This window comes from Zingiber officinale, chromosome 10A (genome assembly GCF_018446385.1).
Source record: "Zingiber officinale cultivar Zhangliang chromosome 10A, Zo_v1.1, whole genome shotgun sequence".
NCBI classification, from domain to species: domain Eukaryota; kingdom Viridiplantae; phylum Streptophyta; class Magnoliopsida; order Zingiberales; family Zingiberaceae; genus Zingiber; species Zingiber officinale.
Window position 1 is genome coordinate 3,698,413 of NC_056004.1, and position 14,952 is coordinate 3,713,364.

Genomic DNA, 14,952 nt, shown 5'->3' on the forward strand with positions numbered 1-14,952 from the left:
GCAATTCATGTGTCGACCAGACGAAGACATCGTGATTTCGTTGGAGGCATTGGATCAGCTTCTCCTTCTGTTCTTCCTCCAGATCCGAGGCGATAAAAGTCGTGGCCTCCGATCGGGTTGGATGGATCTGAACTTCCTCCTTTTCATCATAAATTAAGCGGAGGTTTCTCGGTTATGACGTGTACCTCGATTCGGGGCACTTCTGCCCGAATCATCTCTATATAGCACCGCCGAGTGATCTCCGGGCACTTCTCCTACTTGGTCCTCCACGGAACTTTATGGTGGAAGGTTGAGACAACCGCTCGGAATTCGCCGAGTGTCGTCCCAAAATGGCGTTGTAGGATGACGGAGAGTCGACCACCACGAAGTTTATTGTCCTGGTCAGCGGCTCTTCTCCCAGTGAGGTGGCTAGCCGGATCTGCCCGACCGGCTCGTTGCCCATAAACCCGTAGGGCGGGGTCGTCATGGGCAGCAGCTCGGCTCGATCAATTTGCAACTGATCGAACGCCTTCTTGAATATGATGTTGACCGAGCTCCCTGTGTCAACAAATATGCGGTGAATGGTGTAATTTGCTATTACCGCTTTAATGAGCAGCGCGTCGTCATGGGGCACTTCTACTCCTTCTAAATCTCCGGGCCCGAAAGTAATTTCCGGTCCACTTGCCCGCTCTTGGCTACAGCCGACCGCGTGGATCTGCAGCTGCCGAACGCCCGCCTTTCTGGCTCGGTTAGAGTCTCCTCCGGTCGGCCCTCCAGCAATAACGCTGATCTCGCCCCGGGAAGTATTGCTCCTGTTTTCCTCCTCCCGAGCGGACGGTCGTGATCGTTCTCTGGACGCCCGGCGATTCTCCCGTCTTGGGGATCGGTGCCGATCGGGCGTCTGGTGATGTCGCCTCTCGGTGCGGGTCCGGTCAGCTTCATAGGTCCTTTGTCTTCTGTCGATGGGAGGAGACCGTCGTTCGGCTCTCCTGGGAATGGGATTAGTCACGAAGGGTAGACTTCGACAATCCCTCGTGTTGTGCGTATCCGACTGGTGGAAGGAGCAGAACAGAGGGGTCCACTTCTTCTTCGGTTTGGGCCGAGCGGCAGCCACCTCTTGTACATGTGATCTGGCGTGGGGGGATCGAATTGCTTCGGCCCTCGGTCCTCTAGGTGGCTGCTGAGCGGCGTGCTGTTTCCGCTCGGCCTGAACAGGTGCACGCTCGGCTAGAGTTTCCTTTTTCCGAGCGGCTTGCGCTTCTTCCACGTTTATGTATTCGTTGGCCCGATGCAACATGTGATCATAATCTCGGGGCGGCTTTCGGATGAGCGACCGGAAGAAGTCACCATCTACCAGGCCTTGTGTGAAGGCGTTCATCATCGTCTCCGATGTGGCCGTTGGGATGTCCATTGCCACTTGGTTGAATCGTTGGATGTAAGCCCGAAGCGATTCCTTTGGATCTTGCTTGATGGCGAACAGGCTGACACTTGTCTTCTGATAACGCCGACTGCTAGCAAAGTGGTGGAGGAAGGCCGTTCGGAAATCCTTGAAGCTTGTGATAGATCCGTCCGGCAACCTCCGGAACCACCGTTGAGCCGATCCCGAGAGTGTGGTAAGAAAGACGCGGCATTTCACTCCATCGGTGTATTGATGGAGCGTGGCCGTGTTATCAAACTTACCCAGATGATCATCCGGGTCCGTTGTTCCGTTGTACTCGCCGATCGTCGGAGGCACGTAGTGCTTGGGCAGAGGGTCTCGTAGAATAGCCTCCGAAAATTGGCGGTTGGCCCGCTCGGGAGATGAGTCCGCCCGGGGAGCCTTACCTTTTCTGTCATCCCGCCTTGGTATTTCGTCGAAGAAGAACCTCTATCTCTTCGAGTGGTGCGGCTTCGGGGTGCGAAATAAGGCCCGGTGAAATGCGACGGTGGCTGGAGGTGCTTCCGCTCGGCCACCGGACGAGATGTCGCTTGTTGCTCCGTTCGCTGCTTTCTATTTTTGTTCAACAAGTTTGGCGGCCCTTATCTCGACCAGGCGTCGAGTTCCCTCGAAAGCGTCACCGTGTTTTGTCGTCCGGCCTCGTCCATTATTCTGCGATCGGATGCGGAGGCGTTCCCAGCGGCGCCATTTGATCTGTCCGCAACGGAATCGGATGGGCCGGGCACGTGGCGCTTCTGCTAGATCCTCGAATGCTCCGGTGAACCAAAACCGAGCGGGAGGGGTGTCCCGGCGACGGCCCTCCGACGCTCAAGTCAGGCGAGGAATAACAAAAAGGTGGCTTCAAGATGAAGATTTTTCATACCTCCAGTGGAGAAATGGAAGCCTTATATAGATCTCTCAAAGAAGCCTGGGCGTGCCAATCAAAGCAACCATCTGCCTTTGACCATGCCCAGGTATGGGTCTGTCAGAAGGGCCATGTCTAAATATGGATATGTCAGGGAGACGTCCATGAGACCATACTGTTACTGTATCAGCCTCTCCATGATGTGACGGCAAGATCGTGCGATCTTGTGTACGGCCTAATCATTAGACATGCTTCGGCTGATATCTCATATCCTGAGTCGAGCGCATAGGCCGCTCGACCCCCTTTATACCCTCGCCCCTATTTTGGCCGAACGGACAACCCCCTCGGCCCTTGGCCCCTGCCGATCGGACTCCCGCTCGGCCCTTCGGTCTTCCTGCCTGGGCGTCGGAAACATGAGCCCATGGATGGGTTTATCTATAGCTCCGTTCGGACCTACCCATCCGCTCAGCTCGGCCATCCATCGCACAACCTTTCATCGGTCCTCAGGCTGAGACCCTTTAGGAAGTAGGTCCCTCCTTCTTACTGCCGGATCAATCATAATAACTTGGTTTCCAGTCAGTTCACCGATAGCATAGAGCACCACTTCCAGAAGGAATCAAAAGTAATGTAAGTTCATATACTTGGTCTTACACAAGCTCATGGAATAGCATAAGCATGATAGCGACCTCTTCAGGGAGGCTTCTTCCTCTGTGGCTATACTCCGGGCCAAAGTACTGCCAGGCACGGCAATTCTCTACTTTTGGACAACTTTTTAATTTTTCTCTCCCATCATCAGGAGCGTCAGAACTATTGACTCCAAATCCAACTTGACCTCCCTTCTAATTATTTTGACTGCTGCAGATATCCCTCGAAACTGGTATATTTCGAATCTGCAGTGAAAATCTCCAAACAATTACCAGCTTCATCCTTGATGATTTTCTTCTCCTTAATTTCGTACCGTATCAATATCATTCAAACATTCTCAATTCCAGTGGTCTTGGTCTTCTTCGTTAACCTAACAGGATCTATTCAGTGAAGTAGATTTCAACTGATTAAATTATTATCGAATGTTTGACGAGTTCATGCAATTAAAACGAGAAAATGACGTAACATTAAATTTTTCTCTCCATAGAATCGCTGCAAAAACACGTCGATGCCGATGGATTCCTGCCAAATTGCGGTCCCATAGGCATAATGTCGATCACTTGGCGTGCACGCAGCAATTGCACATCCGCCAGCACAGGAACCATTGCATCTAACCTTCCTTCGTCGGTCAAAAGAGAAAGCGAGCTTCCCCCACGTCGAGGCCGCCCACCTCGGCCTTTTCACCGCGTGGGCGCGTGCGTGATGTGTCGCCCTCGCCCATGCGAGCAGAGCGCCATGGCGGCCGCCTGACCGCGTCCCCGCAACTCGGCAAGGTGCGCCCGACACGTCGATTGTAATGGTGGGAGCCATGCACCGACGTGAAAACCTCGTGCATTCCTGCCGTCACTAATAAAATCACTGCACTAGCAATGGACACGTGGCATCCGACTCCAAGCAGGGAGGGGACGCCGCTGCGCATGTGCCGAGAGAAAGACGACGACGACGCAGAATGCAAGTCAACAGTCAAATTCCAGAAAAGATGAGCGCTGTATAAATAAACCCGTCTTCCCCTTCCACGCATCCTGCTCTGCTCTCTCCACTGCAAAGAAACCTCTGCGAAGAAGAGAAGGGGCTACGATTTGAGGAGGTAATTACGATTTAGCTCGAGCAAACTTTCTTTTGTGTTCATGTAAGATTCCTTCACTAATTCCGAGATTCTGCTCATTTTATGCAGATCGAAGCGAGTGGGATCGAAGCAGATTTCTTCGGCCACCGTACGACATGGGAATCTCGAGCCTACCTAACCCGTCTGAGAGCGTGCTCACTCTGTTCCTCTTCAACGTCGCGCTCGCCGTCTCCATCCTGAAGGAGTTCCTCCGCTCGGCGCTCCATTTCCTCCGCCTCAGCTCGCCGCCACCGGCGGAGTTGGACGGCGGGGGCGGCGCGGCGGAGCCCGGTCTCGCCGAGCGCTTCCGGAAGCGGTGCAGGCCGTTTCGGTTCGGGTCCGCGCTGGAGCGGCGGCGGGCGGCGGACTGCCGGGTTTGCCTCGGCCGGTTCGAGCCTGAGTCGGTGGTGAACCGGCTCGCCTGCGGGCACCTCTTCCACATGGCTTGTCTGGAGACGTGGTTCGAGTACCACCACGCCACTTGTCCCCTTTGTAGGGCCCACGTCCTCCACGGGGAGGAACCCACCGCTTCATTTTCACCTTCACTCTCATGAGACTGACTGCTTCCTCCGTTCCTCGTTTTTGTTTTTAGGTTCTTTGGCGCAGTGATTGTACAAAGATTGTATAAATCTTTCGTTTAAATCAACTTATTTGATCCGGTCAAATATAGTAGGTGGTCAAATTATTAGCTAACGAACAATCTTCTTCGAAGGCCATCTGTGAAGAAGACGAGAGTCTTGAAATGAAATGGAGGCAGGATTTCTTGGATTATTTTTTATGATTTAGGGAATGTGTCATTCGTATTTATGGTCGGATTGTAGTCGTGATCCGATCACAAATAGTTATGATTTTTTTTTTGGTTTACCGTTCCTACCAGGTTATAATTTTTGTTCGGAGCAGGTGGTTGGAGGCCGTCCGGAGGACACCCTCGCTCGGTGCCCAGTAATCTAGCCACTTATCCACCACCGGAGGCCTCCGGACGGCCTCCGACCGTCCCCTCCGAACAAAAACTATAACCTAATGAGAATGTTGAAACTAAGAAGAGATCGTAACAATTTATGGCTAGATCGCGATCACAATCCGGCCGTAGATACGAGTGGCACATCCCCTGAACCATAAAAAAATGGTCCAAGAGATCTGTGCTCCTTAAAATGCACTTCAATAGAGATTAGATAGGTACCGGAGAGATTTTGACATAGATTATTTCTGACTATTTCGAAGTTCTAAGTTAGGATTTATTTGAGATAGTATATCAACAACAACAACAAAAAAAAAAAAAAAAAAATATGGAACCGTTATATCAGCGGTCTCCTAGAATCGGTTCCACGGATATGAGAAGAGGTAAATATAAGTGTACAGTTGAAATATTATGGTCGGGATATTAACCCCAGGTAATGACATCCCGATGATCAAATCCTGACCTCTCGATCATGAAATTATGCGCCCTCAGTTGTGCTATATCCTGGGGACAAAGGAAGAAGAAAGAGAGAATCTAGTAGAGTTGGAGAGAGTCCAGAATTTTTTACACATACCATTTTTAGGATTTATATAATTGTCAAAAGACTATTTTCTCATGAGATGTTGTGTTGTGTACTCTATTATTATCCTCGTACGAGCTAATGGGAGATTAGATTTAATAGTCGTTAGTTGTCTCTTCATTTACCAAATGTCACGTGTATGAATGAGGACATTTAGGGAATTAGATCTTAACCCCTTAATCGCCTCTTCATTTATTCGATGTCATGTAATTTGGAATATTTGTGGAGGATTGACCTTATTGAGGAGGTGTTTATATTGAGGAGGTGGTTATGCTATCTCCTTATCCATGTGCCCCAGCCTACTTTCAATAGGCCACATGGGGGAGCTTGATTCGATGATAGATGAGAGAATGAAGCTGATGCATAGTGACATTAAGAATAGACAAAGTAAGGATCTGACACTGAGGCCTGGAGCATGCCAACGACTGAAACCTAGCCAAGTGTAATGTTGGGATATGAGAGTGAGACATGAAAGGTGTTGGCGACTATGGTTGAGAAAGTATGTCGATGACTGAGGCCGAGACATAGGTGATGCCGGAATCTGAGACTGAGACGTAAAGGATTTCAGGGGAGATGACTGGATATGAGGCTGAGATATGGAGGAATGTTGGCATATGAGATCGAGAGATGGATGATGTCGGGGGAGATGACTGGATATGAGGCTAAGACATTGAGGGATGTTGATAGCCGAGACCAAACATGGATGATGCTAGGGGAGATATTTGGATATGAACTTAAGACATGGAATTGTTGATAGCTGAGACTAAGACATGGAGGATGTTGGGGGAGATGTCTGGATATGAGGTTAAGACATAGAGGGATGTTGACAGCTGATACCAAGACATGGAAGATGCAGAGGGAGATGTTTGGATATGAGGTGGAGACATGAAGGGATGTCGATAGTTGAGATCGAGACATGGAGAATGCTGAGGGAGATGTCTGATTTTGAGACTGAGACATGGAGGGATGTCAACAGTTGACACCGAAACATAATCGTTGACTTGTCCTTGATAAACTTGAATCCTTTTGGGACAAGTGTATTGAACTGACTTGATCAAACCCAAGTCTCATATGGGTTGGGCTAGCTTGATTCTCTTTGGAGTCACGTTTAACTCACTTTAACTTTGACTAACAGCTTAGTATGATTTTTGACCACACGAGACCTTTAAGGACTGCAAAATTCCGTTATATCACAAGTCTCTCCCTCAAATCTAGTTGAAGAAGCTTAATCCAACTGACTGGACTGTTTTGAGTTGTCGTCTGCTTACCATGCTTGCCTAAATGTTGAGCCGAGACGTTGACCTTTTTAAATTCTATCACTGGGCAACTATGGGGTTATGAGACGGATGTCCTGCCTCGCTTGAGTCTCTTGAACCTGAGCAAGAATTTGTTAGGCTCCATTCTAAAGGTATGCTTTACTCTTGATATTAAACTCGTTGAATATCTATTGACTATGTCCTGGTGTTACAGTCTGAAATGGAGCATAAGGGACCGCACTCCTGTCTTCTTAGCTTGGTGAAGCAGCATAAAAGGATGGAGGGCCGAATAGCTGAGTTGGAAAGACAACAAACTTGGTTGGTCATGTCACAAGGCCTAGCTGAGGAGGTTTTGCAAGAAGCGGACAAAGCCAAGGTGGAGGAGGCCATGACTCAACTGGACGAGGAGAAGATCGAGGCTGAGATGAAAAAATGGAAGAAAAAAAATTGCCAAGGGTTATTCTGATTGGGTTCACGAGTTGGAGTGTGAGCTAGCCTAGTCTCAATCCAAAGCACAACCTTTTGAAGATTTAGCCAAACAGACATAAGCTAGTACCTAGACTTATACTGAGTCAACAAAGAAATCCCAGGAGGAGCTACTCCGAGCCCAACATGAACGGGCTATACAAGAAGTGAAGTTGGCAACTTTAGAAGCTCAACAGTTGCAACTTCAATCTGATCTTTGCATCGAGGCCTTGACTAAAGAAAGATTGGGGTTAAAACTATCCAAAGAGAAGGACAAAGAGACGAAGCTAGCCTTTGAGATGGAGACTGGCAAGACTAAGCTGGCTAAACTGACTGAGTATCAGGCGGGTGTAGAGAGCTACTGGGAAAACTAGAAGAAGACCTTCATCTAAAGAATTTTATGACATGCTTGCACTGAGGACCAGCAACATGCTCAACAACGACTTTAAAAGTGTCATCCGCCAATTCATTCAGTTGGGGCTTATTTCAAGGGAGAGCAACTTGACTTTCTTAGACTTGAAGAAAGTCTGAAATGATTTGTTGGACTTCAAGAAAGCAGACTGACAGTGCTTCTCACCTCCGACGCCAACTCAAACTCTAGTTATCTTTATTTTGACAGTTAGCTTTGTATGATCTTTATTTTGGTTATCTTCATGTCCCTTTCTTTTCGTGATTTATTTGCAAACCCTCCTTAGAAATAGAATTTCATTTTAGAAAATTTATCTTGTTGGAATATGTTGAATGTGCACTTTTATTGTGTTTCTAAGTGTTGTATGAGTGAGGCATCAAATAAGGCAACGAGGGGATGGTCCGTAATTTACGGACCAGGGGATGATCCACTATTATAGACCGTTGATTTGGATGGACCCTACCAACTTAAAGGTGGACTCCATCCAAATCAATGGTCCTCATATAGTGGACCATTCCCTGATCTGTAAATTGCGGACCAGAAGATCCGGCCCGTTTCACAAGAGAGTGTAAATAAAAATAGCAAAGAGCCTAGCTGGATAGCTTGATCCCTTTAAAAGAGTTTTAAGTAAGAAACGATTGAGAGCTTAGCTGAATAGTACGATCATCCTCTTTTTGACATGTTTGCACCAAAAAAATATTGAGCGGTGAATGACCCTATCTAGGATCTTAGGTAAAGAGGCACAAGACTTGCCATGAAGCTAAGTCTCCAACTTCATATTTGAGGATTCAAGCCTGTTGAAAGGCAAAAACTCTAGCCTGAGATTGTCATAGGGATGAATTGCTAGCGCGGAGCTAGGAATTTCGGGCTTGTTGTAAGACTTCAATTCACATGGCAATCTTTATCGGAGATGCAGGGAATTTACTGAATTGAAACTATAAAAAATAAATATTAGACTTATTTGTTGAGATGACCTGAACTGATAATCTTAGACTGTCAAGTAAGGAAGTATGAGTTGCTTGGGGCAACTATGCTGCCTTGTATGGCCAGATTGAGATACCCGAAGCCAAGGCTGAATTGTTTGAGGTCAAGCTTGTAGTAAAACTAAGCCTCTAGCATGGGGGGAAGAGTTTCGAGACTGTCGTAAGGCGGAGTCGTTAGAGAGGGGCTAAGAGGGCGCATTGAGTCTCAGTCGCTAGCACAAAGCTAAGAGTTCTGGGCCTGCCATAAGATGGAGTTGTTAGCGAGAGGCTAAGAGGGTGGGTAGAGTCTCAATCACTAGAACCAGGAGTTTTAAGCATGTTGTAAGGAAAAGTCGTTAACAAGGGGCTAAGAGGGCATAGAGAATCTTGGTCATAAGCATGGAGTTAGGAGTTCTAGGTTTATTGTAAGATGAAACTGTTAGCAAGGGGCTAAGAGGGTGGGCGGAGTCTCGGTTGCTAGCATGTAAATAAGAATTTTGAGTTTGTTGTAAGGCAGAGCCATTAGCGAGGGGCTAAGTGGGTGGAAGGAGTATTGATCACTGGCACGGAGCTAAGAGTTCTGGGACTATTGTAAGGCGAAACCGTTAGTGAGGGGCTAAGAGGGAGGGTAGAGTCTTGATCATTAGCACGGAGCTAAGAATTTTAGGCCTGTCATAAGGTGGAGTTGTTAGCAAGAGGCTAAGAGGCTAGGAGGAGTCTCGATCGCTAGCACGAAGATAGGAATTCCAGGCATGTCATAAGGCAGAGCCATTAGTGAGGGGCTAAGAGGGCGAGTGTAGTCTTGGTCTCTAGCATGAATCTAAAAGTTTTGGGCCTGTCGTAAGGAGGAGCCATTAGCATGTGACTAAGAGGGTGGACAGAGTCTTGGTTGCTAGCACTGAGCTAGGAGTTCCGAGTCAGTCATAAGGTGGAGCCGTTAGCAGGGGATAAGAGGGCAAGTGGAGTCTTAGTTAGTAGTACGGAGCTAGGAATTCTAAGCTTTGTCTTAAGGTGGAGTCATTAGTGAGGGCTAAGAGGGCGGATGGAGTCTCGGTTGCTAGCATGGAGCTAGGAGTTTCAGGCCTATCATAAGGTGGAGTTGTTAACAAGGGGATAATAGAGCAGACAGAGTCTTAGTCGCTAGCATGGAATAGAAATTTTGGATCTATCATAAGACGGAGCTATTAGTGAGGGGGTACGAGGGAGGGCAGAGTCTCGATCACTAGGACGGGGCTAGGATTTTCGATTATGTTGTAAGGCGGAGCCGTTAGCGAGTGGCTAAGAGGACGGGCTGAGTCTTGATCACTAGCATGGAGCTTGGAGTTCTGGGCTTATCGTAAGGTGGAACCATTAGCGATGATCTAAGGGGACCATGTGTCTCAATATATAGCGTGAAGCTAAGATTTTTAGGTCTGTCGTAAAACTACTATGCAAGAAGAGACAATAAGCAATAGGTTGTGATTTTTACTTGATAGGGCATGAATATTTACAAGGATGAATGATAGGAAAGGAAAAAAAAATATAGAATAGTAGTACCTGAGATTAGACACAATAAGGTCTTATATGTGTGGTGTTCCAAGGCCGTTTGAGTTATTTTGCTTAGAGTTGTCTAAGTATTAAGACCCTCAGTCAAGTCAGTGGGTGACTTGGTAAGATATATCCCAGCATGACTCTAGCTTGCTAACGTCTGCAATAGGCTTCATTTTCTTTCAATCAAAGTTTCCAAATTGGAAGGAACGAGGATGACACGTTTGTTGTAGGCTTGGCTCATGCATTTGTTGGAGCCCCAGGTTGTTTTGATGTGATCAAACAAGTTAAGTTAGGTTCTATAGTGTTTTAACCCTGTGTCTAAGTGTGTAGGAACTTAGGAGCACATGAAGTCGAGCGGAAGACGCAGCTAGGGAGAAGAACGACACGGGAGAGAGGCGACGGGCTCGGTGCATTGGAGGGACGAGGCGCTGCGGAAGAGTACACCGGTGGACGAGAAGGGAGCATGCGGTGTTTCTGAGGGATGAGAAGCCGGAGCAGAAGATTGCTCGAGGAGCAAGAGACGCAGCCAGGGAGGAGGTCAACACGGGAGAGAACCGACAGACTCGGTGCGTTTGAGGGACGAAGAGCTTTGGATGAGTACGCTGGCGGACGAGAAGGAAACATGTGACGATTCCGAGGGACGAGAAGCCGGAGCAGAAGCCTTCTCGGGAAGGTCGAAATTGGGTTCAGGTGAGCCTTATTTCGGTTGGCCGAAATCACCCAAACAAACGAAGCGGAAGATCTAGATCGAGGTGAGCAGAATCGTAGCAGAGAGCCCGGACCGTAAAAAGTTAACAATGTTGACTTAAAGGGGTCTGGCGCCCGAAATCAATCCAGGCGCCCCGACTAGTCCGGGCGCTGGGAACCCTTCCGGGCGCTCGAAATGCGACTTTGACCCGATCACGTTTGACCATGATCTGTTGCGAAGGGGATAAAGTTTTATCCCCTTCCAGGCGCTAGAACCCTTCAGGCGCTCCGACCAAGGCTATAAATATAACCTTGGTCCAAGAAGCTAAACAGAACAAGCAATTAGCATTTCAACACTTGTACGCTTCTCTTGTTTAGTTTAGCTTCTCATTTTCTGTGCTTGAATGTTGTAAGAGGCTTCTCCGCCTGAAGGAGATCTTTATTGCGCTTCAGCTTCCTTGGATTAACAACCTCCCCCGGTTGCAACCAAGTCAAATCCGTGAGGCTCGTCTTTTTAGTTTCTTTCTTTATTTAATTTACGCAAGCGTTCTTTTAAAAGTCCGAGAAGGGTATTTTGGTTTAATTTGTGTAGGGATATTCAACCCCTCCGATAGTCGGCCACCAACGTCCCCAACAAGTGGTATCAGAGTCAGGACGTTTCAGAAGGACTAACCGCCGACTGAAGCAACGAGATGGCCGGAGCTAACATCTATCTACCGACGTTCGAGGGGGAGTTCACGTTTTGGAAGCGACGAATGAAGGTATTTCTTAAAACAAATTTCGGTATTTTACTAATAATGAAATATGGTTATGAAGTACCAAAGAATGCGAACGGAGAAGAAATTGAAAAATGCCTTTGGACCAAAAAGTAGGGCGACGATTTCATGTCAAACGGTAAGGCTGAATATCATCTCATAAGTGTACAACCGGTGGAGTATCTCGACAGAATTGACAACTACCAAAGTGTAAAAGAACTCTAGAAAAAGTTCTTGAAGCTCCACAAAGAATCGATTGAAGCCGAATCTGACTCCTCGATGGACACCGAGTCGTCATCAGAAGAATCTGAGACCGAAGAAATTGCTGGGACAACCCTTATAGCTGAATTCCTTCCCGAGTACACAAAAAGCTCATCCCAGATGAGCATCGATGAAGGGGGAGAGTCTTCGGAGGAAAGCAGCTCTACAGGGGGAGGATCAGAGATTGACAAGGTAAGTCAGGTACGGTCTCTATCACCTGACCAAATGTTTAAATTTGTTAAATTATTAACTAAAGATTGTTACGTGCTAGAAAAAGAAAATAAAAAGATGAAATTAACTTTAAATAAATCTTGTCTGTCGGAAGATCTTAAAATATTAGAAGCAGAAAATGGTAAATTAAAATTAGAAAATGATAATTTAAAAATGCAAGTAGATATTTTGAAAAATCATGCATGTTCAAATAATCAACATATTAGAAAATTTTATGGATTAAATTGGTACCTTAGATACCATAAGGGACAAATTAGAAATATTTCAAAGAAATATGTTCCTAAGAAATATTTAATTAATCTAGTTAGCTGGAACTTATATTGGGTTCCTAAGTCCTGTCTTACTTAAACCTTAATTTAGACTTAGCCATTTCAGCGAGAAAATTAAACATTTAATTTCCTTTTGAGGCTTTGTCTAGAAGTGGTGATCCAATAACCAAGAATGTCTAGTGCCTTGCCACAGCCTAGAAGCCAAATATTAAAATAAAGTGTTTAATTGACTAATTGATAAAGCATTAAATTGAAATTAGATAATACTTTAAAGGGTTACTCAATTTTCTTTGAATATTCTCAAAAATATTTTTTCTTGCAAAATTTTTGCAAAGTTCTCTAAACTTATACATTTCATTTTAACTTATACATTTCATTTGCGGAGAAGTCTAAAGTAGGTCAAAAGTAAATAGATGCTGACGGAGAAGGCTTGGAGTAGGTCAAGGTGATTAGATGCTCGTGATTGGATGCTCGTGAAGATGTCCGAACCATGAGAGTAATGATAGTCCTTCGTTTAAGGGGAGAATTATTTGGAATACAATAAAAGTCTCATATTGGAAAGATATGAAAAAGATCATGTGTTTAAAAGGATATAAGATATCTCCATTGGTATGAGACCTTTTGGATAGAGTCCAAAAATAATGTCATGAGGACTTAGACTCAAAGTGGACAACATGTCATAGTGAAAATATGTGAATTCCCTTGGGACATAATAGGAGGGATGTCTGGATCCGAGACTGACAAATGGAAGGATGTCGATAGCTGAGACTGAGATATAAAGAATGCTGCAGTAAATGTCTAGATATGAGACCGAGACATGGAGGATGCCCAAGAGATGTTTGGATCTAAAGGTGAGACATGGAGGAATGTCGATAGTTAAGTATGAGGCGCAATAGCTGAGTTGTTCTTGATCAAACTTGAATTCTTTTGGGATTAGTATATTGAGTTGGCTCGATCAAAACCAAGTTTCATCCTTTTGGAGCCATGTTTTGCCCACTTGAATTTAGTTGACAGTTTGACTTTTGACAATACGAAACCTGCAGGGACATGAGGATTCCGCCAAATCAATAAGTTTTAGTACATTGCGGGTTTTAATCGTCTGCGAATTCAAAGAATTGTTTGTCCCATTATAATCTCTTCAAAGACATTATTAGATTTTCAACCGTAGCCCTCTCGCATTGAAAGTTTCACCCTCTCTGTTCTTGATCCGTTGCCAAACACACACACGACGGTTTTAGAAATTTAAAGAGCGACAACGGCAACGAAAGCCGCGGCCAGCCCGCTGACGGAGACGCCGGCAGCAGGGTTTGCGCCACTTATATGCTCGTCGCTTGCTTCGCCGGAAGGAGCCGGAGCGGATGCTGGAGAGTCAGCACCGTCTTCGGCAGTTGGTGCGTCCGCGGCGGAGGGAGAAGTCGCAGGGGAATCGGCTTCTGACCCTGGCCCTGGCGCCGACGCGGGAGACTCGCTGGGAGTTTCGGAAGCAGGAGACTTCGCTGGAGAGGGAGTCTTCGCCGATGATTCTGGCGCATTCGCCGCGACGACTGGAGCCTTCGCGACGACCGGAGCCTTCGCGACGGATCCAGTTGGGGCTGGAGTCGCGGCCTTTGGCGACTCCGAGGGGGCTTGTGCCAAGCCGGAGACGGCGGCGGCGGCAAGGAGGAGGACTACAAGAGCAGATGCGCGATGCATCTTCGTGGGCGGGGCGAGCGGCGACGGATTGTTTGAGAGGGAAGAGATGAGGAGCTTCGGTTGTTGGGATTGGAGGAAGTTGGAGCATTTTATAGGAGGATCGGAGAGAGTTGCCACCGCAGCTGGCGGTGGCAACGGAGATGGAGAGAGAGAGAGAGGCCGAAATGAACGGCTCTGCCGCTAATGTGGTCATTGGTGATCAGGGTTAATTGGTCTTTGACTTTCTGAATAATTCATAGATTGTGGCTCGTTTATCCTTATTTTATCAACATTTAAACCGCATGCAAATCTCTCATGTTTAATAGATTCTTCCCATAATCCCATTCTTTTGGATTCAAGCTTTACTCTAACACAAGATCGATAAATTATTTTAAATTGAACGCGGAAAAATCCATAGGGCTCTCAAAGCATATAATTGCATCCAGTTAAAAAAAAAGACAGAGATTCTTAACTGATTTTATTATTGTTAATAATCATGTTTGTAAACATCTGAATCATCAGTAGTTAGTTTTATTGCCAACTTAATTGCTAATTACAAGATAACAACGAGGATGATGACATGGTTAGGAGTCTAGATGAAGGTAAATAAGAAAAGAGTTAGAATGACAATCAGAAGGTTTCTCAGTGTAACTATTTTGACGCTCAAGTTAAAAGATGAAGAAGATGAACATTAGGATTTTGATGTGCGTATATGTGTGTTCATATACCTGGATATAGGAAAGAGCTACCTTTTATAAGGAAACCATGTACTTTTTCCTTCCGTTTCTCTTTTCCATGTTGTCAGAATTTATTTTTTTTTAATAATATAAGACTTGTTTATGCCATTGCTTTTTTCCTGAAATAATCTGAGATTTACGCAATGATTATTCTTTTCCTGAAATACTCC

General features: G+C 46.2%; 2 protein-coding genes across 2 annotated transcripts; both read left to right on the forward strand.

Annotated features, from left to right (window-relative positions):
• The first annotated feature begins 3,553 nt into the window (after nucleotides 1–3,553).
• LOC122028185 (probable E3 ubiquitin-protein ligase XERICO) lies at nucleotides 3,554–4,782 on the forward strand. The gene is made up of 2 exons (XM_042587216.1): nucleotides 3,554–3,993; nucleotides 4,081–4,782. The coding sequence occupies exon 2, from the start codon at nucleotides 4,128–4,130 to the stop codon at nucleotides 4,563–4,565; it is 438 nt and encodes a 145-aa protein (XP_042443150.1). The 5' UTR covers nucleotides 3,554–3,993; nucleotides 4,081–4,127; the 3' UTR covers nucleotides 4,566–4,782.
• Nucleotides 4,783–13,191: 8,409 nt separating this feature from the next.
• On the forward strand, nucleotides 13,192–14,250 carry LOC122028041. The gene is made up of 2 exons (XM_042587065.1): nucleotides 13,192–13,225; nucleotides 13,643–14,250. The coding sequence occupies exons 1-2, from the start codon at nucleotides 13,192–13,194 to the stop codon at nucleotides 14,248–14,250; spliced, it is 642 nt and encodes a 213-aa protein (XP_042442999.1).
• The last annotated feature ends 702 nt before the right edge of the window (nucleotides 14,251–14,952 follow it).

Bases quoted from the DNA above. Each gene is read 5' to 3' on its own strand.
- LOC122028041 (XM_042587065.1), top strand. From the start codon at position 13,192: ATGGAGGATGCCCAAGAGATGTTTGGATCTAAAG. The intron at 13,226-13,642 runs GTGAGACATGGA...CGGCAACGAAAG, and splicing joins AGAGATGTTTGGATCTAAAG to CCGCGGCCAGCCCGCTGACG.
- LOC122028185 (XM_042587216.1), top strand. From the start codon at position 4,128: ATGGGAATCTCGAGCCTACCTAACCCGTCTGAGAGCGTGCTCACTCTG.